At 37.5% G+C, this 26,162-nt stretch overlaps 1 protein-coding gene and 1 long non-coding RNA gene across 3 annotated transcripts in view; one reads left to right on the top strand and one right to left on the bottom strand.

Moving 5' to 3' along the window:
- Nucleotides 1–349: 349 nt before the first annotated feature.
- On the bottom strand, nt 350–16,850 carry LOC130433528 (uncharacterized). 2 transcript variants are annotated; one of them, XR_008908600.1, is made up of 4 exons: nt 16,712–16,850; nt 8,151–8,284; nt 7,515–7,620; nt 350–878 (listed from the first exon to the last, which is right to left on the bottom strand). It is a non-coding gene; the product is annotated as an uncharacterized LOC130433528 (long non-coding RNA). The 2 variants fall into 2 exon arrangements; XR_008908593.1 differs by lacking the exon at nt 350–878 and having other exon boundaries at nt 7,405–7,620.
- Nucleotides 16,851–16,859: 9 nt separating this feature from the next.
- The window catches only part of pard3ba (par-3 family cell polarity regulator beta a), a 112,094-nt gene continuing 102,791 nt past the window's right edge, over nt 16,860–26,162 (top strand). Inside the window, exons 1-2 of the mRNA XM_056763418.1 lie at nt 16,860–17,284; nt 24,418–24,519. Of these exons, the coding sequence (XP_056619396.1) occupies nt 17,168–17,284; nt 24,418–24,519 (219 nt within the window). The 5' untranslated portion in view covers nt 16,860–17,167. The remainder of the gene's footprint in view (nt 17,285–24,417; nt 24,520–26,162) is intronic.

Genomic DNA, 26,162 nt, shown 5'->3' with positions numbered 1-26,162 from the left:
TGGAGATTGCTGGTGAGCGTCTAGTGCCACTAGAGGGCAACACTAACTGTAGCTTACTTCTCCAAGAGCTTTTTAGAAATGTTTATTGGCTATTGCTGCAACAAGTTAAATGATTTAGATCAAACTGTCTGCTCAATAAATAAATATAAATGCATGTTTGATCACTGTAAAAATCACTGTTTTGGTCAGTTGTGAGTTGCTTTAACTAAGAAAATATAGTTAAACTTGCTTAACTTCACAAGCAGGTTATAATTGGTGTGTTTTATATCATAGAATAAAAGGTTTAGTTGACCTCAGACCTCATTTCGGGGGATTTACCAAAAACCCACAAAAAAAAACATTTGGAGCGATGGAACCAGGAGTCCTAATATGCTAACTCTCTTCTGGGTTTTGCATACAAAAATACGTCATCTCTGAGCCTCCCTATAGGGTGAGTAAATGATGACAAAATTTCCGTTTTGAGGGTGAACTATTCCTTTAAGGAGAAAAAACTGAGCTCTCATTTGTGATTTTACATTATGTTCTAATGTACGCATTTATTTTCGGCAGTACCAAACGGTGAAGAAACCAGAAAGCCGCCTGCGAAAAGCTCTGCTCCAAGTGCATGCGGATGACAAATGTTTTGGAGCGACAAGTGAATCGGGTGGGTTCATGTGGCTGTCGACTGATCCAGCGCTGCTCCCACACATCTGCTTGCTCTTGTCTTTATTTAACCTATGCTTTGTTATTTCAGACCCCCAGCTTCCCGAGTCACATGATCAGACTCCTCTGAGCCCACGTCAAATACTTCAGAGGTGCAGCTGGAGTTCTCCACCGCGTATGAGGATCTGGAAGCCTTCTGAGCGTGAGGTGCTGTTGGACACCTGCTCGCTGGGTTTCTGTGCTGGTCGGAGAGAAAGAAGAGATGTTTCAGAGAAAGCTAGGAATCTCAGAAGAAAATGTATTGGTTGAAAGTTACACTTGAATGGCCATTTTACGGTCTAGGAGTTATAATCTAAATTGTTGAATGAATAATCATTTGTGAGAAAATCTGGATGTTTTTACATTTGAAAATGTGATCCACTGAAAAATGAATTTTTCTTAACATCTCAAGGAGACTCATTGGTGTCTATGAGAAACAATTGAGATATTAAGGCTCATTTTTATTTTTGCTTCTTTCTGTAAAGGGTTGGAGAGAAAGATACAAACAAACAAAACAACAATAGGATTGTGAGTTAAACAGATAAAATCAAATGTGGCATTGTAACCCGAGAATCAATGGCTGCCGTATCCAAGGGAAACAGATGGAGTCATAAACATTCATTCCAGCAGATTAACAGAAATGTGCTGTTATTGAAGACATGCATCATGTGATTTCGCCATATGATGTTTCACACACGCACACACAATGTTAATTTTGACATCTTTGTTGCGACCTGCCATAGACTTCTTTTGTTTTCATACGGACCATTTTCTAATCCCTATGCATAAAGACACCGCTAATCCTCATACTCTTTTTACGTTTTCAAATTGGCATAATTTATGCTTCCTAAATCATTTACCTTGTACTGCTCATTGACTTGCATTGTTTTTTATCAGGCTGATGATGTCCACATCATTAGATTTAGAGACTAACATCATCTGGAACATTTCTTGCTCACATGTTAATGTTTTACATGGTTTTGAAGAGTTTCTGTATAGCCAAATGAGATTGCTTATCTAAATGGGAGCATTCCATAGATTTCTATTGACTTACATATAGCAATATATAAATACTAAAACCTCCACCCCAATTTTTTTTTAAAGTGTTGTATTTTCATAGAATTGTCACAAATAAGGGAACACCAGAGGTCGTTTTTGCTACCTTTTGGGAACAAATTTCTGCCTTAAATGTACATTTAGACACTTTCTAACCAAAGTGACGTTCGAGTCAAGTTATACACACAGTTATTATAGTTTTGATTTTAGTTTTACCAAGATTCAAAATAAGCATTTATTTTAAGATTTGTATTATGTTAAATTTAGTAAAATTTTTAGCAAACATTTCAATTTTTCCTTTAGTTAAGTTTTACATTTTAGGTCAATATTTAATTTAATTTCAATGAACAGAAACGTTTTCAAAGTTTTTATTTGACTAAACTAAAATAACCTTGGCTATACGATTCATCATTATGTGAGTTCATTGGGATTAAACCCACAACATGACAGCACAATGATTCCCCTCTTCGGCTACTTTGTATAATGAATATTTACTAAACATGTTGATGGATCAATATTTCGAAATTAAGATTTATACATCATCTGAAAGCTGCATAAATAAACTTTCCATTCATGTATGGTTTATTCGTGTAGGACAATATTTGGTCCTGGAATCTGAGGGTGCAAAAAATCTAAATATTGAGAAAATGCTGTAGCAAGCAGTTGCTAAGAAGAAACGGGTCTGTGTTAACACTCTCCATCTGCTTACCGCTGTAATCACGTTGTGGAAAGTATATGAACCCAAAAGCAGAAATTCCAAGCTTTACGATACCAAACTTGAGTGGGTAATTCCCAAAGAGCGGGCATCAACGAGTAAAGTTAGTAGGCCTGTTTCTGGGCAAGCGATTTTGCTGCATCCACACACAGAAATAAAGCTTTTATATATTTGCCATTGGAAATTTTCTAAATATATACATGGAACATGATCATAACTTAATATCTTTAATAAAATGGATGATTTTGACCCATGTTATTTTTGGTTGGCTATTGCAACAAATATTCCTGTGCTTCTTAAAACTGGTTTGTGGTCCAATTACAATTATTTAGCTATTTACACACTGACTGGTGTGTTTTACATTTTCATTTTATTTTATAAAGTTTTTCGATTTTGACCAGAGGACTGCACGCCGTTCTACAAGATGATGCACTAACTGAGGTTTCATCACATAACAATTACCCATCTGACAGACATTTTCAACTAGAGGGACCAACATTTAAGTTACACGTTTATATTAAACCCATACATTCATTTGGCTTCAAAACAAGGCACTGCTACGATCAATCTCAGACTTAAAACAGGAACCAAATCCGTTTAAGAGGTTATTTGTTATAAGAATGCACACAAGTTACATCAGCAAACACTACGAAAGCATTAAGAATGTAAATATGCTGATGTGATATTATAGCGATAGAGGTTGTTACAACCTCTAATTCAAACTATAAGTAATAAAAACTGTTACGCTTGCCTTTAGCAAACTCTGCTAATTATTTGTGAGATCTGCTCGCAGTTAGCAACTCTTCCTCCTTTCTTTCCCTAATGTGACAGAGACATACAGCGCCGCTCTGTCCCCCGCTGTGGAGTTCTGTTGTAATAAAGAGGCAAACAGCGCTCAAGCTCATTACCCAAATTGTTTATTCAACGTCACCCTATGACTTTTACGCCACATAAAAAACACAACACAATATACGCTGCCGACCGGTGTTCCATTGAATTCCACAGATCACAAAAAAGAGTACTGCAACCTTTCGAGCGCTTCCATTGTGTTTAATAAACGCCAGTGTTGATTTATCAAAGGGGAATTTATAATGAGATTCGCCACGGAGCAAACCAAATGCGAATAAAGCGGGGAATATTGTTGCCCGTGTCCCAGGGGGTTGCATTACTCCAAAATGACACGATCAGACGTGATTGATAACCGGCTAGGACTAAATGTGTTTGGAGTGCAACTTCACAAACAGTAAAGCAAGGAAATGATGGAAAGCCTAATTGTGCCGTGCCCGAATCCGTGGGAGAACGGTTTACAGACTCGAAATGACTATTACCACCAGTGATTTTTCTTTTACTGTCACTACGTATTATTTCATTTCGCCATTGCTACGGCATTACCGCCATTGAAAAATGATTATGAAGATGCATAACGAAGAGAGATGATATCCTGAGGTCACTAATGAAACCTAATAAAGGAAGTGGGCCTAGATGTCTATCTGTGTCTGTGCCGCGGGAGCAGACAGACATGGCCGTTTACATTACCTCTTCAAAACATCGCAAATGTCTTTCGATAACACAGTGGTTTGTGTCCATACAGAAGACAATGGGGGCAAATGTTGTTTGCTTGCCAAGTTACGTTCTACAAAATATCGTCTTTTGCGTTGTGTAGAAGAATGTCATACAGGTCTGGAATGATGCGGGGGCGAATAAACAATGACAGAATTTTCGTTTTTGTATGAACTGTCCCTTTAAGACACCAAGTAACCAGCCAGAACATCTTCGTAAACAACCCCGCAGCAAACAAGCACAGCATCTTAGCATCACTCATAGGAGCTACGTTACCATGGTAACATCATGCATTTCAGAAATGCACCATAGTATCACAGTTGAATTTATACAAGTGGTTTCTGGTATCATTATCTGAAGCATTGCAGTACTGCACTTTTTTCTCCAAAAAAAATCAACAGGCTAAAAATAAAGATGATACACACAGTGCTGTGTTATATAGTTATCGTTGTCTGCCTGTGGGTGGCACTGTGTAGCTAAGGCCAAGCACACAGCCTCCAGCATCGAAAGCTTCACCTCTCTGGGGTTAGAAAGCGAAACAATAACTCCTGTTTGCTCTAAAGCCTTGAACTAAGATTTGAGATTTCTAGCCGTTGATGTACACACACTGACCTTTATACTGTGTATTTTCACACGGCAGCACTGTGTGGGACTTTATGTTTATTGATTTCCTATAGTTGTGAGAACAGGGCCGCTATTAATAATAATCAATGCAAAAACAACGGAGAAGTTTCAAAAGAATGTTTTTGCACCATGTGTGCGTCACCCTAAACAAATAACAGATATAAATCAGATAGTTAGTAGTTTCTTTATAAATATCATTCTTACATAGGCTTAGAACCTTTTGAACGGAACCAAGGTATTATATTGTGTTACTCATCCTGCATGATTTTTGTCACACACAATGAAACCTTAAATAGGATGGCCTGTTATTTTTCTCAGTGGTTAAACTCGGGATCCTGGCAGATGAATTAGATTGAATGAGGGATCAGAGTCGTATAAAGCAGAAAGTCATAGAGATGCAAGATGGGCGGGTTCTGTTGATAAATGGAAAACACAATAAATCTCCATCCGATGGCAAAATGAGTCATAATGAAAAAATGATCCAAATCCTGTCCAAACGCATGGTTAACGCACTCTCCAATATTAAGTTAAGCTAAGTACAAGCCTCAAATCTTTTTAAATGCTAAATTTGGAAGCACAATATTAGTCATAAGAATTTGTATCCAGGAGTTTCCAGGATGTCTCTTAAACATATTTAAATGCTTTATTTTCATCATTTACTCATCGTGACATTTCAAACCTGTGTGTCATTCTTTCTTCTTCAGAACACAAAAGAAGATATTTTGAAGAATGTTGGTAACCAAACATTGATTCCAGTGTTTGGGTATTTCTCAAAACATCTTCTTTTGTTTCAAAGACATACTTTTTGAATGACCTGGCGGTAAATAAATGACGAATTCTTGAACTAGATCCTTGAAAATAAATAAACAATAGAGCTATAGAGTAAATACATTGACCATGTAATGTAATTTGCTCTTGAATGTTGAGAGTCTGTTTGAGACAGTGCTTCTCTTCCAAGTAAGCAAGTGTAAATATTCTTATTCTAGGGAAAAATCTAAGGCAAGTAATTGGTCTCCACTGATCTCCATTTAATTTCATTGCCGTCTAAGAGATGCAAATGAGATCTTGAGATTTTTTTTCATAGGGAACTGCAGATCTTAAAGAAAATGTTTTTTTAGTCTATAGCCCAAGTGGCTTTCATTATGATTCAAATAATGCTCACATATAGACGAAATGGACAGAGCCTGGCCCGCATCAATCGTGCCTCTGGACTCATGGCATTTATGGAAATTATGATCATAGATCAATACATCCCGCTTACTGCAACTCAATTCTAATTGATCTGTTGTTGGAGAACGATATTCAGAGGGCAAGAAAGACTTTCATAGTCTGAGTAAATTAGCTACTTTGTCTTTGCTGCCGTTCAGACAGAAAAACACTACAGAGATTCAGAATGAAACAAAAGAAATGATTATTTCTTGACAGACCTATGAAAACCAGCCCGGCAAATGTGCTTTAAACTCACTTTGTGCTGGTTTATCACCTAAATCGAAAAGTTCTTTGCCTTTTTCTTGGTTGTTATGAGATTGTCGTACTTTACTATGATGTACTACTCTACATATAAAAATAAAGTTTCTTTTTATTTGGTTCTTTATTGGGGTGTTCCCTTTCTTGAAAAAAACAAAAATGGATCTATAACGAACCTTTCCCAAATGCATTTTGAATGCATTTCTTTGCTCTGTCCGACCCTTAAAATGCAGTAAGCATCCTTCGAGCCGGTATAAGACGAAGCTGAACCCTCCCCGTACTAACTTTAAACAAATAACCTTAAACCTGTTCTCCTAACATATCCAACACAATGGTTTGTTGGAATATTCTTATTGTTTCATTCCTCTTTAAAGTCCCCGTGAACAGGAAGTTGCAATCTCTTTCAATTCCGTATTTTAAAGCATTTCCGAGTGAAATGGTCTTTCTAATGAGAAAAATAGATGCGATTTTATTGGATTTATAAAAACAGCTCATGCATTTTGAAATTAAACTGATAGCAGACTGACAGTTGAAGGGGAGGAGTTAATGGATTCTCCGCCCAAGCCGTCTAACATTCGTTGTTGGAGATGGATAGTCATTACACGAAGAAAGAGCATTTTCAGATTTTAGCTTAAGATTATGAGGGCACATTCATTTTAAAAAGAGAATGGCCCACATTGATAAACCATTAACAATAAACGCTGCTACATTTCATAAAAATATGCATTGTCATTTTTTATTTCACTGGGACTTTAAGAAAGCAGTGAAATCCAACCCTGATTGAAGGTCAAGACAAAACTGCCCTTCTCCGTGTACCTCAAGGCCAGGTTAAGCTGCATAAATAAAAGAAAACGAAATGAAGACGTAACTCTGATTAAAACACCAGCAAATGACACAGTTCTTTAAAATAATATACCATAAAAACAATTGTGATGTGCATGGAAGCTTTGGAGCTAATAAAGGCAAAACAATCACAAATTATATACTTGTGTAAAGAAGCCCATATTGAATAGATGCTTTCAGCGGCAACAACATAAACAAACATTATGCGGCCCAAACTTAACTTCCGGTAGACATCTGCAAATAATCAATAGCTGTCGAGTAGTTTTAATTTAATTGAATACAATTAATATACATAAAATATTCATATAATTGAATATATAAATTAAATATAAAATACATTTTTATGTTTTAACAAAACACAGATCTGAAGTAAACTTCGGGCCAGGTAGTCACGTCCGATGAAACCGTCTATAGCAAAACAGACTTCACAAACACTTTTCTCCCTCCCCTTTTCTTTTCATAATGACACTTAAGACCTCTCATTCTTTCAACACTTTCTTCCTCTCCTTTCTTCCCGCTTGCGAGTCTCATAACCGTTCTTTTATCTCTCCATACAAGCCTTCCATACCCTTCTTCTGAATGCACAGCACATACAGGGTCATCTCAGACAGCACTTCAAAGACCAGGCCAGGGTCAGCGACGCTTCGGCTTCCAAGATCAGGCATGTGATCCGACTGTTGAAACAAAAAGAAGGAACGTGTCAATCTCATAATCTCTGTCAATATAAGTCTTCTTTTGATGTGCCTGGAAACAGATGACTTTGTATGCTGCCCTGAGAAGTTTGAATGATTTTAGGGCTTAGCAAGATAATCGTGAGAATTCTTTTGTAAGCTTATCTACTGATGTTTGCATTCAAAATATGTATAATTAACTGAACAGTGATAATATTAGTTAGGTATAGATCCTCCAGAAAACATTGTTTCACCTTCATGCGATCGAATGAAATCTTCTGTATAACACAAAAGAAGATATTTGATGAAATGTCTTTGTGGATTTGTCTCCATACAATGGAAGTCAATGGGGATCAGTGTTGTTTGGTCATCAAAGTTTCTCTAAATATCTTTTTTTCGTATTCTGCAGGTTAAAGAAAACCATATTCCACGGTGTCATGATGATTTTGGTATGGGCTTTTTTGACTCGGTCAGAAAGTAACCACAACTGGTCTTTTAAATTGGGTAGCCAGAAGAAAACCTCCAGAACTCACTTTGATTTAGTTTTCATTTTCAATCTCTCTCTCCGGTCAGCCTTGACTCTAGGCTAAGAGAGCACATGACTTATGGCACTTGTAGACCCTCAAAGCTCCTCGCAGGAAGTGTGGCATGGTTCAGATGGACAGCCCTAAGAGACGGGATGTAAAGCGAGAAATATTACTGCTCTGATTTTAAAAGACATCCCACTAGATCTGGTGACACTACAGAGGACAAAATACAGTAATACCAAATAATATAAAGAAAGCTATATGCAAGCATAAATCATGTCACTCCATTGGCGGCTTTTTGAAAGTTTTGAGAAATCAGTTTAAATCAAATGTTTTGCAAACATACATTCTTCACTGCATATACGGTTTTATATTTCCAGCTGCCCAAACCAGTTGAAATGACGTCCAAAGAAATTGGGGTTTTCAAAGGTCTAAAAGACATCATCGGGTGCTCAATGTTATGATTTCTTCATATAGCAATTTGTGGATGTGTGGAACTAATTGTGTTATGTCTCCTTTTGTGATAAAGTTATCTTGGCACAAATATCAGACAATATTTGAAGCAATGTCAGTTGAAATAAATGTCAAATCGCAAATGATAATTTTTACTTATCACTGTTACAAAGTGTCAGATACATGCTCAACACATTCTTAACTTCCTGTTTGCCGAACTACTTGAGTGACAGCAGCATTGTGATTCCATCCCTATAAAAATCAGAGTATTAAAATCAGCTTTGAAATTTTTATCTGTACCTGTACAGCGTAAACACAAATAGCCGTCTTATCGTCTTTTCTCCATGTGGTCGTGTGTGCCCACAGGATTTGCATAAGGTTACGTAAACTGTTATGATTCAAAGCTGAAGAGAACCTGTCTCACTTCACTCCGAGAGGGTTTATTTTTAATCTGAGTGATTGTTTTGTAATTGTTCTTTTGGACGGCGACCAATGATCCAGCGACGGGGTTAATTACGCCTGACCTATCATGAACATGATATAGTGAAGTGGTAGTTTTATCATGCATTTGATATTTCCTTCTGCTGTTGTTGTGTTATTGAAACGTAAAGTCACTTTAAAATAAAACGATTGTGATTCACTCACCTCATCCGCAGGAGATCTAATGGCGCCCCCAGTTGAGTTTCGATTACACTATCAAAGTTCTGGGTGTTTTCGACACAACAATATTGGACAGAACACACTGCTGGGTTAAAAATTACCTAGTCATGGGTGGATAAAGACAACCCAACAATTGGATAAAAAAATAACCCAGCATTGGGTCATTTTAACCCAGCAGTGTGTTCTGTCCAATATTTACAAAGCATGGGTCAAAAGCAATCCAGCAATTTTTAGATTGTAAACATCAACACAGGCCTATTGTTGTCTCAGATGTTTCTCCCGAAATAAAAACAGGAACAAGTGAGACAAATCCAGGCAGTGCGAAGGTATAAAATAAGTAGATTGTAGAGGTAAAATAATTCGGATTTGGGTAAATTTGATGAGAAAAATTTGAGTTCATTTGGAGATCTTCAATGCAATTGACTTTTGATTGCAGACTTGACAAATCTGAGCTCAGTTTGAGACATTGTTGAGATCTCTTCTGAAACAAGAAGAGTAACTAAAAAATTTAAGAGATCTCATCTGTGACTTAAGTCTGGACAAAAAGTATAACTAACCATCGGCCATTGAAAAAGGAAAGAAATCATTTAGGCTGTATAATTCTGTGAGAAGGTCAACGAAGAAATTAAGCAGCGTTGACAGTAGTAAGCATCCAGCTGGCTCCGAAAATAAAAAAAAAGTTGGCTATGTATTAAGGCTGGGTTACACTCATCCGCTAGTGCGCGCGCAAAATATGACGCCATCGCGGTGGGTGAGCGTGAGCTCATTTCAAGTGGCGGTGTGCACAACCCTTTTTGACTCCAGCGAACAGTTCGCGCGGCGTCGCAGTCAACATGAACAGCGTTGAAGAGATTTTGGCTGAACAGGTACGTCTGTACAGACATCTTTATGATACGTCTATCAGGACAATGACATATATATTTTCATATTTTTTAATTGTTTGCACTTTGTTAAGCGTAGAATCATCGCTGGAAGGTGAGCTCGATGCGCACACTTAAACTGACTTTTCGCATTGTGATAAATGAACATTGCCATTCAGTCATAATAAACAAGCTTGTTTTTCCCAGCTGTTCCCTCAGCTCGACGATACTTCCCCCCTCCATGTTGAACTCATCACCATCACCGAGGCAGTTCCTGTTATTACTTGTTTTACCTCCACCCATGTTTGCTTTTGTTAAAAATGTACCTCGCATATAATCGCTGTTAGACGTTTGCGGTAATTATCCAGGACATTAGGAACATTGCGCTCACCCCGGAATTGCCGCAGTTTTTCATCGCAGGATTTGTTCCCTCTCTGTTAAATGTTAGCACGTCGTAATGAACTTTAATTAAGCCGCTCCCTAAATGAAGCGGAAATTGCAGCATGAGCGAGAAGCGGGCGAGGTGGGAAAAGATCTGTGACAAACCGCTAATTTGATCCATTAGGCACAGGTGTAAATCTGTGCTAATCCTAGCTCTGTCTGGCCAGTGTTTATAGATTTTGGGAGAGAGCTTATTTTCTTTTGTCACCAGGGCAAGTCTTGCAATTAGACTGCTTTGTTTAACCCGTATAAACAAATGACAAGGTAAACAAGTTTTATTTTACTGTTGCTATTACCTAGCACATAAAAATAAAGTAGACTCCATTTGTGCCTTGATTTATTAGTTACGACTTTAAAGTTCACGTGGGTTATTTCGACACTGGTGTTATGAAACAAAATTGCTAACAAAATAATGTTTAAAGGGTTTTCTGAACATTGTGTTTACACTTTTTGAAGAAAATATTTTCACAGCTGCACTGCAGCTTTTGCCTCTATATCGCCATCTCTGTTTAAAACATAAAATTGCAGGTTACTTGTATACTCCTGTTTAGTCAAATTAGGGCAAACTGACTTGCTTGTTTATTTCTAACCAAACAAAATGTTATTTATTTCAGCTTTATTTGATAAAGCATAGGCCGAGTTCTGTTTTCATTACACTTTTTATAATAGCCGGTTGTGCTTTTCCAAATACTTTGGGTATATTTAACCAGTCATACTGCTGTCCGGACGTTTGCTTCCAAGCAGTTGAAGGATAGTAGGTTTGCCTGCTGAAGTAATAAAGTTGATGATATGATTGCTTGTACAGTCTGCAAGTAATAGATCTACACATAACTCCAAACCCTGAACGCACCTGCACCTGCACCTAACCAATCACTTTGACTTTAATCAGTTGAGAAGAGAGAAGGCCTTTGTGTTAGCCATTTAAAGATGTGGTCAAAGACTGTTTTCGGTGCTTAACGGATGCTTTGTCCACGAGTTAGTGATTAAAGGAACGAGCACTGTCATAGCCGTGCATATGGTTCCCCTGAGAGCACACAATGGGCCTTTTAAAAATAATTTAGTAAATTTGGAGGGTTTATGAATTGGCCAGTTTGGGATAATGCTTACAGTGCTTTTGAGTAAAAGACAACTGAATGTTGTCCTACATATCACATGTCATACAATACATATCATTAATATCACCGATATATACAGTTTAAAGCATCAGTATGTTTATTCCAATAGATTAAACATTACAAACCCAGGTCCTACCTCCCTTTAAATTATATGTATTAAAAACATTACTGTAGATCAAAAGCATCTCCTGTGTTAGATGCTGCTTCTAAAATACCTGAGGAAAAATAAAACACCAATTTTACATGGTAGTTCATGCAAAACCTTAATCCAAACATCATTTACTCACGCTCACGTCGTTTCAAACCTGTATGAACTTCTTTCATCTGCGGAACACAAAATAATGTTGAACAACCATGTTGGTAACCAAACAACACTAGACACTCATTGACTTCCATTGCATGGACACAAAACCGCTGAAACACTTCTCAAAATATCTTTGTTGGGCTTCCAGTAAAAAAATGACAATTCTTTTTGGTGAACTATCCCTTTAAACAAATGCTTCCATTTGTTCTCCATTTAATCACATTGCTGCACAAAAAACATTTTTCTGCCAGTCCTTTTTAACTGAATGCAATTTAAGTCTAAAATGAAGTCTGATAGTAAACCACCTTCAGTTCTATACATCCAACATCTTCTGTCACACTAGACTACTGTACCTAAACTAACCTGTTCTTCTCTCAAACACGTCGGGTTCAAAGCAAACAGATCCAGGCAGTCCGCATGCTGTTTGCTTATGAAGTGGAAATTGGTTTAGGGACGATAAAACATTGCTTGGTACCAACCGAAGGCCAGATTAGCTGATAAAAAAAGATGACAGAATCCTGTCTGTTTACACTAGCTTGTCATATCCCGACACGTCTAAACCTCATCTGCTATAACTGTGTGGATGAGCACGCTCCTCTTAAACAATGTTTACCACTCAAGCCATGGTTGGTGTCTGTAGAGACTTGTGATGGATAAAACGTGGAAGACTGGGAGATGTGTTAAGAAACTGCTGAGAAAAAGGCTGTAAAGTACAAGCAAGTGATCTGTACGAAGGCTAATGTGTTAAACATAAGCACTCATGAAAAATGTTCCCCATGAGCAAAAGTACATTTTGTTCTCCAGTACATCAGAATTTGATTTCAATTACTTCTGAAGTCGCAAACAGGCCTTGTGTTTAAATTCTGAAAAGTCTAAATACTCATTATCTTTCTAGATAAAGACAGCAAAGAACGGTGCTATCATGAGGGAAGTCAGTCCCAGTGAAAACCTCCCTGTCATTACAGAAAACAAGAAGTTGTTTCCTCTTTAAACAAACACACTGTTTGTATTAATATATGTTCCCTTTGCCTTAGTGAGCTAAAAGAAAAAAGACAGTTCCACCCAAAATAGGAAGGACCGAAAGGACAGGGGCAACATAATAGCGCCAGGGTAACTTGCAAATCCATCCATGCAAATCTATAATACGATTTTTATAAGCTTCTATAGACTCTTAGTAGACTTGGAAAGGTGTGGCAGATGCAGAACACCACGCAAAGTCGCTCTTTGTCTAGAAACCTTGACAAGAAATCCTAAGCTCCACCTGGAATGACCAAGTGTGAACACTTAAGACAAACACCCACTTTGAAATAAAAAAAGCATTTTCTTGTATATCTACTGTGCACTACATTACAGTAAAACCAGGTTTAGCACGGTGTCTGGAACACGGTACAAAATCTCTCTTTTGAAACTCATACAGTACAGCACATCTACACAAATGGCAACGCAGTCTAATTGAAACTCAAACCCAATCAATTAAAACGTTCTAAACCGAAGTTATAACCGTGAGAAGAACAGTTTGCTGCCACATGATATTTGAGCGGTAAAATGATATTACTCTCCTGCAACAGTACTGTGAAAAAATACTAGCTTTAATCCTGTTTTTGTCTATTATTACATTTTATTAGAGTCCTCGGAGACAAATCTCATAAAATAATAGCCACCTGACTGAAGAAACCAGCGCTTTTTGGAACCCAATCATTCACTGAAACAGCTGTGTCCGCTGCGTGAAACGCAATTCTTCCCTCACGCTTTCGAAACTGGTCTCGCTACCTTCAACAGCCGTGACGACATTCAAACACTTTCTGAAATGTGATATCTGTTTCTCATATATCTTTGCGGGAATTGTAACCCGAACATAGCGCCTGTAATTCAGGAACAGTGGCAGCTTCTTAAAATGAAAAATGAACCGGTTGTGTTGGGTTCTGTCAAACTCTATTGGGTTTGACTTGGCCTCTCCAATTTGGGGTATTATCTGTTGATTTTATTTCTGTTTCTAATCACTGACGTGCTGACCAAACTATGCATATTTTTTCCGATGTTTAAGTTGACATTCTTATGAGCAACATTCTGGAACATGGTAAGATCCCAATGTTACAGCAAGAAAAGCATTCCCACATTATGACGACGTCTCCACCATGGTACCATCTTGATTGATGTTGACATAAAGGAATGCAGGGTCTGCATGCACTCCTCCAACTATCTGCTTCTCATCTATCTGTTTTAAAACGTTTCCCAATTGTTTCCAGAAAATGCCTTTTCCAAGATCAACAGTAGTTTTTACACATATCTTTAAGGTAAGTTTAAGATAACTTTGCTTGATAGGCTCTGACCCTGGACAGAGGTTTCTGCTGGACAAGAATCTCACAATAAAACTCAAAGCTTTTCGATTTTGCTGTCAAGGCCATTAACCGTAGCCGTGGAAATACAACGTTGAATTTTCTGGATGTTGTTAATTTTTTAAGAATAGTTCCTGCATATAGTGGATAATTATTATACATGACCACCCTGGAGGAACATTGACAGACCGTGGTGCCTTTGGGAAGATTTGCTTCTCACTTGAAAGTGGCTTTGGCAATTGGTATAGTGGTTTTCATTGCGGTCTGACGATGTCCAAGAGCCTCAGAGCGGCTTTGCTATACTGAGCACCAGATGACATATTTTGAACAGAAAAGTCACTGATCTCTTCTGTAATTCCCATAGCCTTGTTGGATTGTGGTTACACACATGGTAATTGCCAAATTGTGAAAATTTATCAAAGACATAATCAAAAGATAAAAAGAAACGATGAAGTAACTGCAGTCATTTGGCTTTTAAAATGATTTGACTCATCTTAAGCCCAACAGAACTGCGTTCAGTTAATATTTTTGTGATGCTTAAACTAGCTATTAGATTTCCAGGCCTCACACCAACAAATGGAAGAATGGAAATTGTGTATATAAATATGACACATATAACAACACAATATTGCCAAATAATTACACACAATGAAAAGTTAATTGAAAAGTTTATGTTAGGACCTTTACTATATTTATTTGAGAGTTGGGGTGATTTGATATCTAAAAGGTTTCATCTGAAGTCATACCCCAAATATCTTTCAAACGATCTCATGATTCAAACAGTCCTAAAGATTTAATGGTTGTTTTGCAGTTTTATTTTGGTTACTGAGTAGTTATGCCCACGCCATTAACTTCTCTGGGCTGTGTTTCATGTTTCACACATCTGTTATACTTGTTCAGATATGTGCCTCATAAACCAGGACTCATCCACTGTTAGACCATTCGCTCTCTTCAATTCGAGAGCATGTTCCAAAACATTTAGATTTTCTCATTACATTTTATGGGGGTACGACATAAACCATACCGTTCGCCAAATGGTGAACGCTACCATTAAGCTTAATGTTAAATTGTGTATGAAAAAATAGGCACAGACACCCCTTCAGATGGCACAGTTGGCATTACCAGTTTTAATGATGACATGACCTAGCACTAAAGCGGTAGAGCCAACGTACAGGCTAGTGTTTTGTTGTCATTCTGATTGTGTATCTACTAAATTTTAATGTTAGAGAGAAATGTTTACTATTCAGATGATTTAGTAACTTTGTTTATGTGGTCCCTCTGGCCAAATAGTCGGGGGAATGATAAAGAATATGTGTGCATAATTTATCTAAAGTAATTACAGGACATGAATGCTGTTTAGAATTCAGTCAAAGCGTGGTCTGAATAAAGCTGTCACATCACTGTAATCAGACATATGGGCGTTGAGAGGGCTGAACGGGCGTAAGAGGGTGGAGAGGTTGATAGTGTAATTGGGTCAATGGAACACTTGCCAAAAGGAACATCCAATGTGGCCCTATGAGAATAGTCAAATGTAATTGAAAAATGTCACAGAGCACAACATTAAGAAATTGAATCAGAAGGAAGATGTTTTTCACTAGTTCTCAGTTTTGTGGGGTTTAGGGAGCCTGTTTAAAGAAAGGCTTGCAAGAAGACGGGAGTCTCCTGGGGTTAGATATAACACTTTTACCAAATACACTATTTCTCATGGGTGATTTGTTTATTCTGTCACAAAACTTGGACTTCAATATAAGACACTATTAAACATTTCCTCTATTGATGCCCAGGAAAAATATAAAGTTTTTTCGCGAAAAACTACATTTCACCAATATCACAGAAGCTTTCACAATTGAAAACTGCCCTTATTTTTTTATGAAACATATGAACCTCTTCTGACAGGTTAAACAAAGCCTGCTGTCTCTGTCACTTTAAACAGACTAATTAACTCTTAGCACTACCTCAAATCTGTATGTATATTTCACTGGTTTGTACTCTATCCGCCATTACCTATCTTCTTTTTCTTGTGTTTTCTAAATATCCCTTCTTGTAAACCTTGTATTTTACACACACATATATATAATCTGTATTTATTCTGTGTAGTTTTATTTGTATGCACCATGGGTCTGAGAGTGACGCAATTTCCATCCTCTATATGTATGTACGCATGTGGCAGAATTGACAATAAAGCAGACTTTGACTTATGCTGATTAATCTAAATATTTCTGGTTTTATTTATTTTTTACTAAATACTTAAATCGTATTTCTTTTACAGTCATTTTAACTTCTTATGCATGTTTGCTGTTGACATGATTTCTTGTATATCATTTATATGTGAAGCACTCGGGATGACGCTAAAATATGTGCTAAATAAATAAACTGGTCTTGGCAACACAAAACATACCTGTTCAGTTGTCTGATATTGCACACCTGTAATACTCATTCAGGACTCATCTCAGTGAAAGTGCAACGTCCTCTCCGACACACCGATGCTCACTACATAGTGTGTACTGCACACGAGCCACTGAAGTGCCGAAATCACAGTCAAAGTTACTGACGCTTCCGGTTTCACCCTGGTGCGTCGCTCGCGCTCACTTGCTACACACATATAACAGCTTTTTCTATTAATTTCAACCCGTGACTAGTATTAAAACCGACTTTCGGGATGATGACCGAATGAAGACCTGCCTAACGTTCATGGACTTCCCCAAGGCGTCAGTTTTTACCTCAGAGAGGACGGATACTCGCACCTGTGCTAGTTGACCAATGACACCTGTTGTCGTTTTGGCGGCTGCTTTCATAGAAACTGCGATAAAAACAAACTACGAGGAAGGTAAACGTTTTGAATGAAGGAGTAAACATGAAGGTGACGGTAAAGTTTGGGACAACGGGGGTCGTCGTCCCGTGTAAAGACGGTTGGATAGTGCGGGATCTGATCATTCAAGCAACGCAAAGATATAAGAAGATTGTCGAACAGGTAAGTTAAAATGTTCACATTTGTTTCTAATGTTTGAAAGGGACAACGCGGGTTAGAAACGAGACTTGTGTTAATTTATTAGTCTACGATGCTTTGTGAATTAATTCAAAGGTTATTTGCTTACTTTTTATTTGTATTATTCCAAAAAAGTACCTGTGGGGAACTTTTCGAAAGCCTACTATAACGAAGGTTGGATTGCGCTTGACGTCATGAAGGGACGTTCCACTTGCTCATGAATATTAAGTTAGTCGCGCTTGACGTTACGCAGCGTTTCAGTGGCTCATGAATATTAATTAGTTCGTGCTGTCTCATGAATATTACGGACAGTCCTTCGCCATAGTAAGATTCTTGTCACGTCATGTAATCTCGAGCTGTCAGCAGTAACTCTATTAAGAAACATTCCACAAATATCTGCAGGTTTTGTTTAAATGTTCGTTAAGTCTAGACATTCCTGTAATGTTATACTGTGGGAAATGTTGTGTTCTGTTCCTCAAAAATGCAAATATAATATGTAAGTGTACGCTTTATAGGTCTGAGAGTATGTGGAGATTTGAGGTGATTGTGAATGAAACTGTTTAAAATGTTACTACATTGCATGCAGGTTAGTACAGATATTATATATGATGCCAAAATGTATCAATTCATTTTGGGTAGTTTTTTGTGATATACAATGAAACTGTACAGTGAAATAGTTCAATGTGCCATTATTAATGGCCTTTAAAAGCTTCCTCTTTATCAAGTTTTAAGTATCTGTTAAACAACACCGCTATGAATAGCTTTCAACTAGATGGAATGTCAGTGTTGAGTTGTTCTGTGGTCGTCTTTCTTGAATGTAGCTTTTTGGGTCAACTGTGAAACGCATGACATATGCTTTATTAATAAGGAAAAGCAGAAATAGTGTTGGGTTTGATATTTAAAATCATTATTTTCAATCATTATCTAACACTATCAGGGCACTATTGGACATTACATTATTATTTTCTGCCCAAGAGATTATAAATATCTGTACTTGATGAGTGTTTTTACTTTGGAAACATTTTACTTTCCTAGATTACAAAGCATATATCATACTTTTTACTCCACCAGATTTCATAAATAAATTCCGTTTATTTACCTTTTAATCGGCCCAAATCTAGTACGTTTACTTTTTATCCTTTCCTCAAGTATTTTTCTTTTTAACAGTGTTAAAGTACTAGATTTTTAACATGTAAACATGTGCAAATGTATTCATGAAGCATAGTGGAGTAAAAGTGTGACATATGTGGCTTTATAATGTAGTGAAGTATTTTTTTCTAAAGTAAAAACATTCTCATACTTGAAAAATGTACTTTAATAAAAGTAAAGAACTGTCCACCTCTAAACATTATGTGGTCAAACACTCTATTCTCAAAGGAAAACTTGACATTTTCTGCCTGTGTAAAACTTTGCATCCATCTTCTAATATATTTCAGATCTTCTATTTAATTTGTAAATGTATACGTTCACCTGCATGAATGAATTTGGTCAAAAGCTCATGCCCATATTAGTCCATGGTGTGTCCAACCTGTTCCGTTTCTATTTAAAACTGACTCTCTAGGTCACGTATACGTTCCAATTTTGTTGTATGCACTAAATGCCAGCTAGAATAAAGCGAGACTTATGTGATGAATACAGCCGCGTCATTAATTGTTCGCTATCTCCACATGCAGGTGGCAGGCCGTGTTTGATTAGTTTGGCCTGGGCTCTTGGGCGGCGATGACAGCGCGTGTGGGAGGTTTTAGTGCGCCTCGCTGATGGACATTATCTGCAAAGATTGGCTTTGTGTGATGGGATGGGTCGGTGCCAGGCGTGCTGGGTGGATGGGGGTGCTTTATCTGTTCTGTCAACCCACCTTTCAGGTCTGAAGCATCGCTGATGTATTGAGCCCTTCATCTATGATGCTTCTGTGCAGACGTGCTCTTGGCTAAGATCTTGTGCATGGTGGGATAGCATGGCCTTCACTGAATTTATTCAGTAAAGACATTATATTTCTTAAATATTGAAATATGGCAAATGGTCTTACTGGAGTGTGCATTGCAGTGATTTGCAAAACCATTGTCAGATTTGCTTTATGTTTTGCGCATTGGTTACAGAAGACACATTATGGAAATCGAACCAGTGATAGTTGTATTGCAAACTGCTTAGCTAAAGCCCTTTTCTACCAATTGATCTCCAGTTGTAGACGTTTTCAGCGACAACAACATAAACAAACATTATTACTGGTTGACCTCCGCAAAGGACCAATAACTTGAGAAGTTTAATTTAGTCTAATTTAATTTAATTTAAAACAATAATTATACATTGAAAACGATGAATATACAATAGTGCATGATTTCGGGCCAGCGCGTGTGTACGATGAAACCGACAGTATGCAAGTGTTTTTGAGATTCGACAGCTATGTTGGAGAAGATAGAGATCTTTTGTACAGTTTACGACGATGTAGAATGTTTCAATGTAATTGGACAGACTATTTTGGCAGGCCATGGTCACTGTGATTTTGCTGTATTTTTAAAAAGTTGCATTAACATTCTTCAGAATAAAAGCGCAACATAAAGTGGATTAAATAATTTCCTTTATCGTCTTCACTTAAACAACATCATTCCTTGAAATGACACGGCTGTAATAACAGACCAAGGTGTGTTGCTTTTTACCCAGTTTATTTCAACGCCTCATTCACTCAGCAGTCATTTGATGTTCAGTGTTAAACTAATTCCACTGGTAATTAAGTGTTTTGAGGATTAATCCAAAATCCATTCCCAGAGTGCATCACTAAAAATCCATTAGCACTTTCATTTCAATACCATCCTTGTTGAGTCTTTTCAAGTACAAGCTCCAGAGAAAACGATGGCTAAAGCCGTGCTTCCCAACCTTTTGAATGACACGAATAAGGCCTTTCAATATATTAAAATCATGAATCATGGTTGATCTTTTGCATTGATTTTGTGGTATGGCAATTTTGCATTCTGAAGTAAAATCTGCAAAAAGGTCAAAGTTGTATGTACATTTACCAAATTTTGTTCTAGAGTAAAAGATATAATGCAGGTTATGTGTTGCACTTATACAGGATTTGCTTAGCCAACGTATCATTTTTACATGTTAAATGATTTAACAGTTTATTTATAACAACTTAATGTTCATTTATTTAAATTTTTATTATAAATGATTTTTAACTCCGTTTCCCGGAGCTGGTTGGACCCTTTAGGGCCTTTTTAAAATGAGATTTAACAAAAAACAAAACAACTAGTTGTATCTGTCTAACGTAATAACATTTATGTGTCTAGCGAGGTCTGACTGACTGTTCACCATTACCTCACTGACAGCAGAGGAAAACTCTGCTTTATAACGCTGTCTAGTGCCGCTGCTATCCTCTGAGGGAGGCCGGAGAGCTGACTTGGCAGGGAACGATGCTGAGATCACTAAACGTTTGGCATGCTTCCAAGAGCACAAAGCCGTCGCTGTCAGCAGCCATCTCTTCAACAAATTGCCCTGGCTCTTGAATGTCATGGCTACGCAACATTCAGTCCTTATAAGGGCCCCTGTTCTGCATATGCTGATGGATACAGTGCAGACGCCTTTTTGTTTTTGTTTTCTTTGCCTTGCCTGTTGTTAAAGGCCAAATTTACCAGAAACTGTTGTTCAACACCAGTGTGGAAAAACTCATTCAAACAATTGCACACAGTTAGTCAGGCACATCTGTTTAAACATGTGACGATGTGTTGAGTGTAACTTTGGTCTGTTTAGTAATAATGAATATGGATTATTTTACAGATGAGATTTACCCGAGATGTCTAGTTTAGTCGCTGCTGTCTCAAATAAAACATAGACCAGTTCTCAACCTTTTTGACTCCAAGGCCCCCATTGCATTAAAAAATATTCAAACTAAGGCCCCTCTCCCACTCACAGTTACACATATTAAATATTTAACTGGAAAAACATTTATTAATTATAAAAAGGCTTTGGATTTTTTCTTAAATATATTTCAATGCTCATTTTGTCTGATTTTAAAACATTGGTCATCTTGAGGCCCCCTTGGAAGTCAACTGGGGCCCCCTTTGTGGACCCGTCCCCCCTCTGGAGAACCATTGATCTAGATTCTTGAATCTATCTGACTCTCAGGAAATTTACCATGGTTTTATTGTACTATAAGTGGGGCTGTGACGGTGGTCGTGACCACCGCACCACCACTGTGTTGAAGTGCCATGACAGTGGTGAATTGTCACCGGCGGTAGTGCACGTCACTGTGACCAATATAAGTATAATAATAAAAAGTTTTTTATGCGGTAGTGTGCCGTTTCACGGATGGATTTGCGCATTAAACATGGACTGATGTTTCATCCTCATTTATTTCAGATATCATATTTCAATTTGAAGTTTGTTAATAAGGTCTATATTTCTCTTCCACTTGTCATTTGGCTGCGCAAATATAAAAATATAAATATTATTCACATATTATTTATATAAATAATATATATTTCACAACCATCGCAGTTGATTTGAAAAAACTGCCACGGTCACAGCCCTGAGTAGAAATGTATTAGTTATGTTTTTTGTCAAGTTGATTGCCATTTGTATTACCATAGTTTTGCCATCCATGTCATAGTGAGTATGAACCACATCTGGTTTTCGATGAATATATATGTGTCCATTTTAACAGAAGCTTTTTTTTAGATTCCTATATCTCTAGATCTGAACCATAGCGCTTAAATATAGGCGCCAAATTGTTTTTTCAAGGGCCGCATAACATGAAATTTAATTTTTAAATCGCATACCTTCTGTTATCCAGGGTTTTTCCTGGCATTAGGTGTAGGTGGTGCAAACCTGATTTTGTACACACATGCACATTTGGGCATACCGTACTGGTTTTAACACTTTACAGGTTTTAACACTTTACAAACAACGTAAAAAAAAAAAGTGCTACTATTCAGTGCCTCACTGTGCTGATAACGAAACAGCGCCTCCATTGTGGCGTAATGCCGCAACTGCAGGTCCAAATGACAGTTCATTGAGTTTTTGGTCAAGACACCCGACAACTGGCTTTAAGTTCATGGAGAAAAGTACAGTTGCATCCAATTTTAAAAGGAGTACATTTTGAAGGTCGCTAGTGGCAATCTCTGCAAAAATATCAATCGCAAATTAATATTTTTGATCGTATATGCAACCAATTTAGGCGCAGTCTGGAGCCCTGTTTTTCCACAAACTTTCCTTTTGGTCCATATATGCATCGCAGTAGTGGATCCTTTAAAGCACAAGGAACCCCTTAGCTACCTCTGTCTGTCAGCACTTGTTCATTCGTACGAACAGTTTCTTTCTGTTGTATGCGAGTCTGTGTGTGTAACAGGCTCCAGGTGTGTTCTGTTCGTTCAGAGCCAGTGTTGCTCAGACATTCACATGAGGCTGCAAACAATCCCATCAACCCTATCTGACTACAGCACAAACATTTTTCCAGACCAGCAGGGTGGGCACAAACTGTTGCTTCCTGTTGTGACTGAGGTAAAGAAAGCTCCTTACAGAACCTATCGGTCTGTTTCAATCTGAGTTGCATTGAGAGGCAATTTTTCATTGTGGATTGGAGGAACTGACTTTGTGGAGATTGTATAACGTTGTGTTTTAAACAGTTTCAAGTATTTTTTTGAAGTTTTTATGAAGATTCCTATGAGATTAGAATTAGAAATTAGAAATTAGATAAAATGATGTAAACATTCACTCATTCTCTCAACAGTGGTTTTGTTGTGGTATTGCTCAGTTAAATCAGGAATTACTTTGAAGTCCAGATTTTTTCGAAGGGAAAGGCTTTTGTTTTTGTTTTTGGTATGTCAAAAGTTACCAACCGAACTTTCAGGAACTCCAATGATAGTAGTTAAGTTGTTCAACAAGTTTGTTCAGTTAGTTGCTGATGGTATTCAAACTATGACAAACAAATCCATCGGGGCTTATCTTATCTTGGTCTGTGTGTACACATGATGGTGTTTGTTCCCACAGTAACTTCCCCTACACCCGGTACACTTCTAATGGTGACAAACGGTTAAAATTCATTATTGTCATGTGCATAGTTGCATCTAAATTTACGAAAGCTGTTTTGGCTGCCTAAGAAATCAATGTGTTAGGTAAACCATACATATAAGATAAATACAATATAAACTTGTCGAACATTATTGTCCTTATGAAAGCTTGGTGTCTAATGCAAACTTTTAGCATACACCAGACTGTAGAGACTTACTTGTGAACCACTGTTTTAGTGTAAAAAGCTATGTTTTGTGTAGGCCAAATCCCATTTCTACCCCTTACCCCTACGCAATTTATTACGATTCTCTTTTGGTTAGAGGGGTATGGGTAAGGGCCATGTAGCCCTTCAAATGAAGATTTTTTAGGACCTCACTTCAAACGAAGGGGTATGAAATTTTCCAACATGGCTGCTCATGCGGTTATAATGTAAGCCTTTATTTTCGCCTTTAATAAGGATTTATTTAACAAATAATCATCTTGTTTATGTTAAATTTATGTTGTGTTCAGATTTTTGTCTTGAGTTCTTGAAACGTTTATAAAATGTTGCTACATTTCGCTAACGTAATGCATTACTGATTGCAGGATAGAACCGCTACATATACAACTGCAAATAGTCATTGTAACCATGGCCATCTCCGGAATGCAATCACGAACCAGGAGAAGCAGAACATGCTCCGAGCCTCTGACCTTTTTTTAAAATAAATATTAAATACGATTGATTGAATGATACTACATGCTTTGTAGATCAAAATATATCTCAATGTGTTCCAGTAGCGATTTACAGGAAATCACACCTTTAATTGCCATCATCATTTCCCCAGTTTCCATCCATCCGTTCATCCTCATGGAAAAAGCAGAAGTCCCGCTTTTCTTATCGCCTCTCTGGCCTAACAGATACACATTAAAGCACTATTCTAAACATCTATACCTTCAGAATGATATCAAGTTAATCTCTGATATTGTTGTACATCTTTTGATTAGAGAATTATTCCAGTCTTGAAATTACACGTGTCCACGGCTTGTTGCTTTGTGTAACCAAACATCCAAACGTGATTAGTCTCTTTTGTTGTTGTCAAAAGGGGCTCCACTAATGAACCTATTGTTTCCAACAGGATGGGGAGTTCCTGGTGCGGACGCACCATGTGGAGTATCTCGACGGGGGGATTCTGGACCCAGATGACATGCTTACAGACCTGGTTGAGGACAAAGATAAGGTAAGCTCACCATGGTTTTCAAGAAAAATCTCTACGCGTTTCAGACATCACGCAATGTCAGCTGTGTTTACCAACAAAATGAAGGCTACATAAACAACATGCGGGTGTTTCTTTGACGTATACTCCATGTTTAATGGCCTAAGGAGAGTTTATGAGGTATATGGCTCAAAACTGCTGATAAGGACTGTCATGTTATTGCGACGTTCCACGTTTTTGTTCTAGTGTAACGTGTTTCCTGTTTGGGCAGTCGTAAACAAAAGCAAGTGTAGGAATTACGGCAGAAACTAGCAAAGGCAGTTCGATTCAGTGCGTGGGGTTGTGCCGTCCAGTATGGACTTGTTTAGCCTGTACTCCCTGCTTTAAACTGATTGGTGCACACTCTGATGATGTCACAACAACACTACTTTTGGTGAAGCCTTGTGTGTTGATTTGAAACCAGTTTGACAACATTAAATCCAACTAAAAAGGATTTATGTTATTTTTGTTTCAATTGATACATTTAGCTGGACGTAAACAAATCAGCAGAAGCATAAATATTCTTGTGGTGTTTAGTGCGGCTTTATAATTATGTTTGATTAAGTTTCTTTCATTTGCATTTTAATGTTTTTGTGCTTTGAACAATGGTTGAGTTTACTAAGATGTTAATTGTTATTCTCGGGGTGAAGTATGGCGCTATTAGAGATGTGGATAAATGAAAGATATTATCCTCTAAACAGCTCTCTTATGGGTTTTATATTTGTTTTATTATGGATCAAATTTACAGAGGCTATGCAAATATGTACATACAAACATGAAGCACATTTTCATTATTTGAAGATATTAGGGTGGTAATATAGTCATTCACCTAAATTTATAGTCTTAAGTGCAATATCTTCCCTGCTGCTATTTGTATATGCATGGATGCTTTCAGGACAACTTGGAAGATGGTTTTCTTGCATTATTTCAGAGCTTTTTTATAGAGCTTTGATAGTTTGTAGCCAGTATTTGACGAGATTTTAGGATGCACATTATTGTTTGCTGTTCTTTTGGTATGTCTTTTGGTACTGGTCCAGGTAAAGTCTTTTTTTTTTGGTACAGTAGCTATACCGGGCTTTTCATGATTCTCTTCATGACTATAGGACTTTAGGATTATTGTTAATTTTGTAAAGAAATTAATTTTGTTAATTTTGTGACAGCAGCTGTCAATCTGCCCAAAAAAACACCTTTGAACGTTTCACTAATGAACCGAATGCCATTTTCTGATGTAAATTTTCGGTTGAATAAGGAGAATGTTTTCTCATTGCTATCAATTGCTCAATAATATTGCATTTCAAACGCATCTTTCTTTTTCATCCAAAACGTGTTTTCTTTCTATTTACACAGAAACAATTTTGGCAAAGCGATTTTTCACAGACATCGCCTCCATTATTACCCAATATACAGCAGAGGGGCTTTAGTCTCCGTTATGATAATCTTTATCCTCCTTTCCGAAACACTCCAACGAGATTTCACTTTTAGTACTGCATGCTAATCAACTTTAATACGAAAGTAGCGCGAGGGAGTCGTGGCATCTTCATTAGACCGTTCCTCACCTCCTACAGAGGTTGAATAGGAGTGAAGTTGCCATGGCGATGAAATCGTATTTCATCCCCACCCTTACTCCG

This window comes from Triplophysa dalaica, chromosome 2, assembly GCF_015846415.1.
Source record: "Triplophysa dalaica isolate WHDGS20190420 chromosome 2, ASM1584641v1, whole genome shotgun sequence".
NCBI lineage: Eukaryota > Metazoa > Chordata > Actinopteri > Cypriniformes > Nemacheilidae > Triplophysa > Triplophysa dalaica.
Note: the sequence above shows the minus strand (reverse complement) of the source record. Positions and strands in the feature narration are given on the sequence as shown.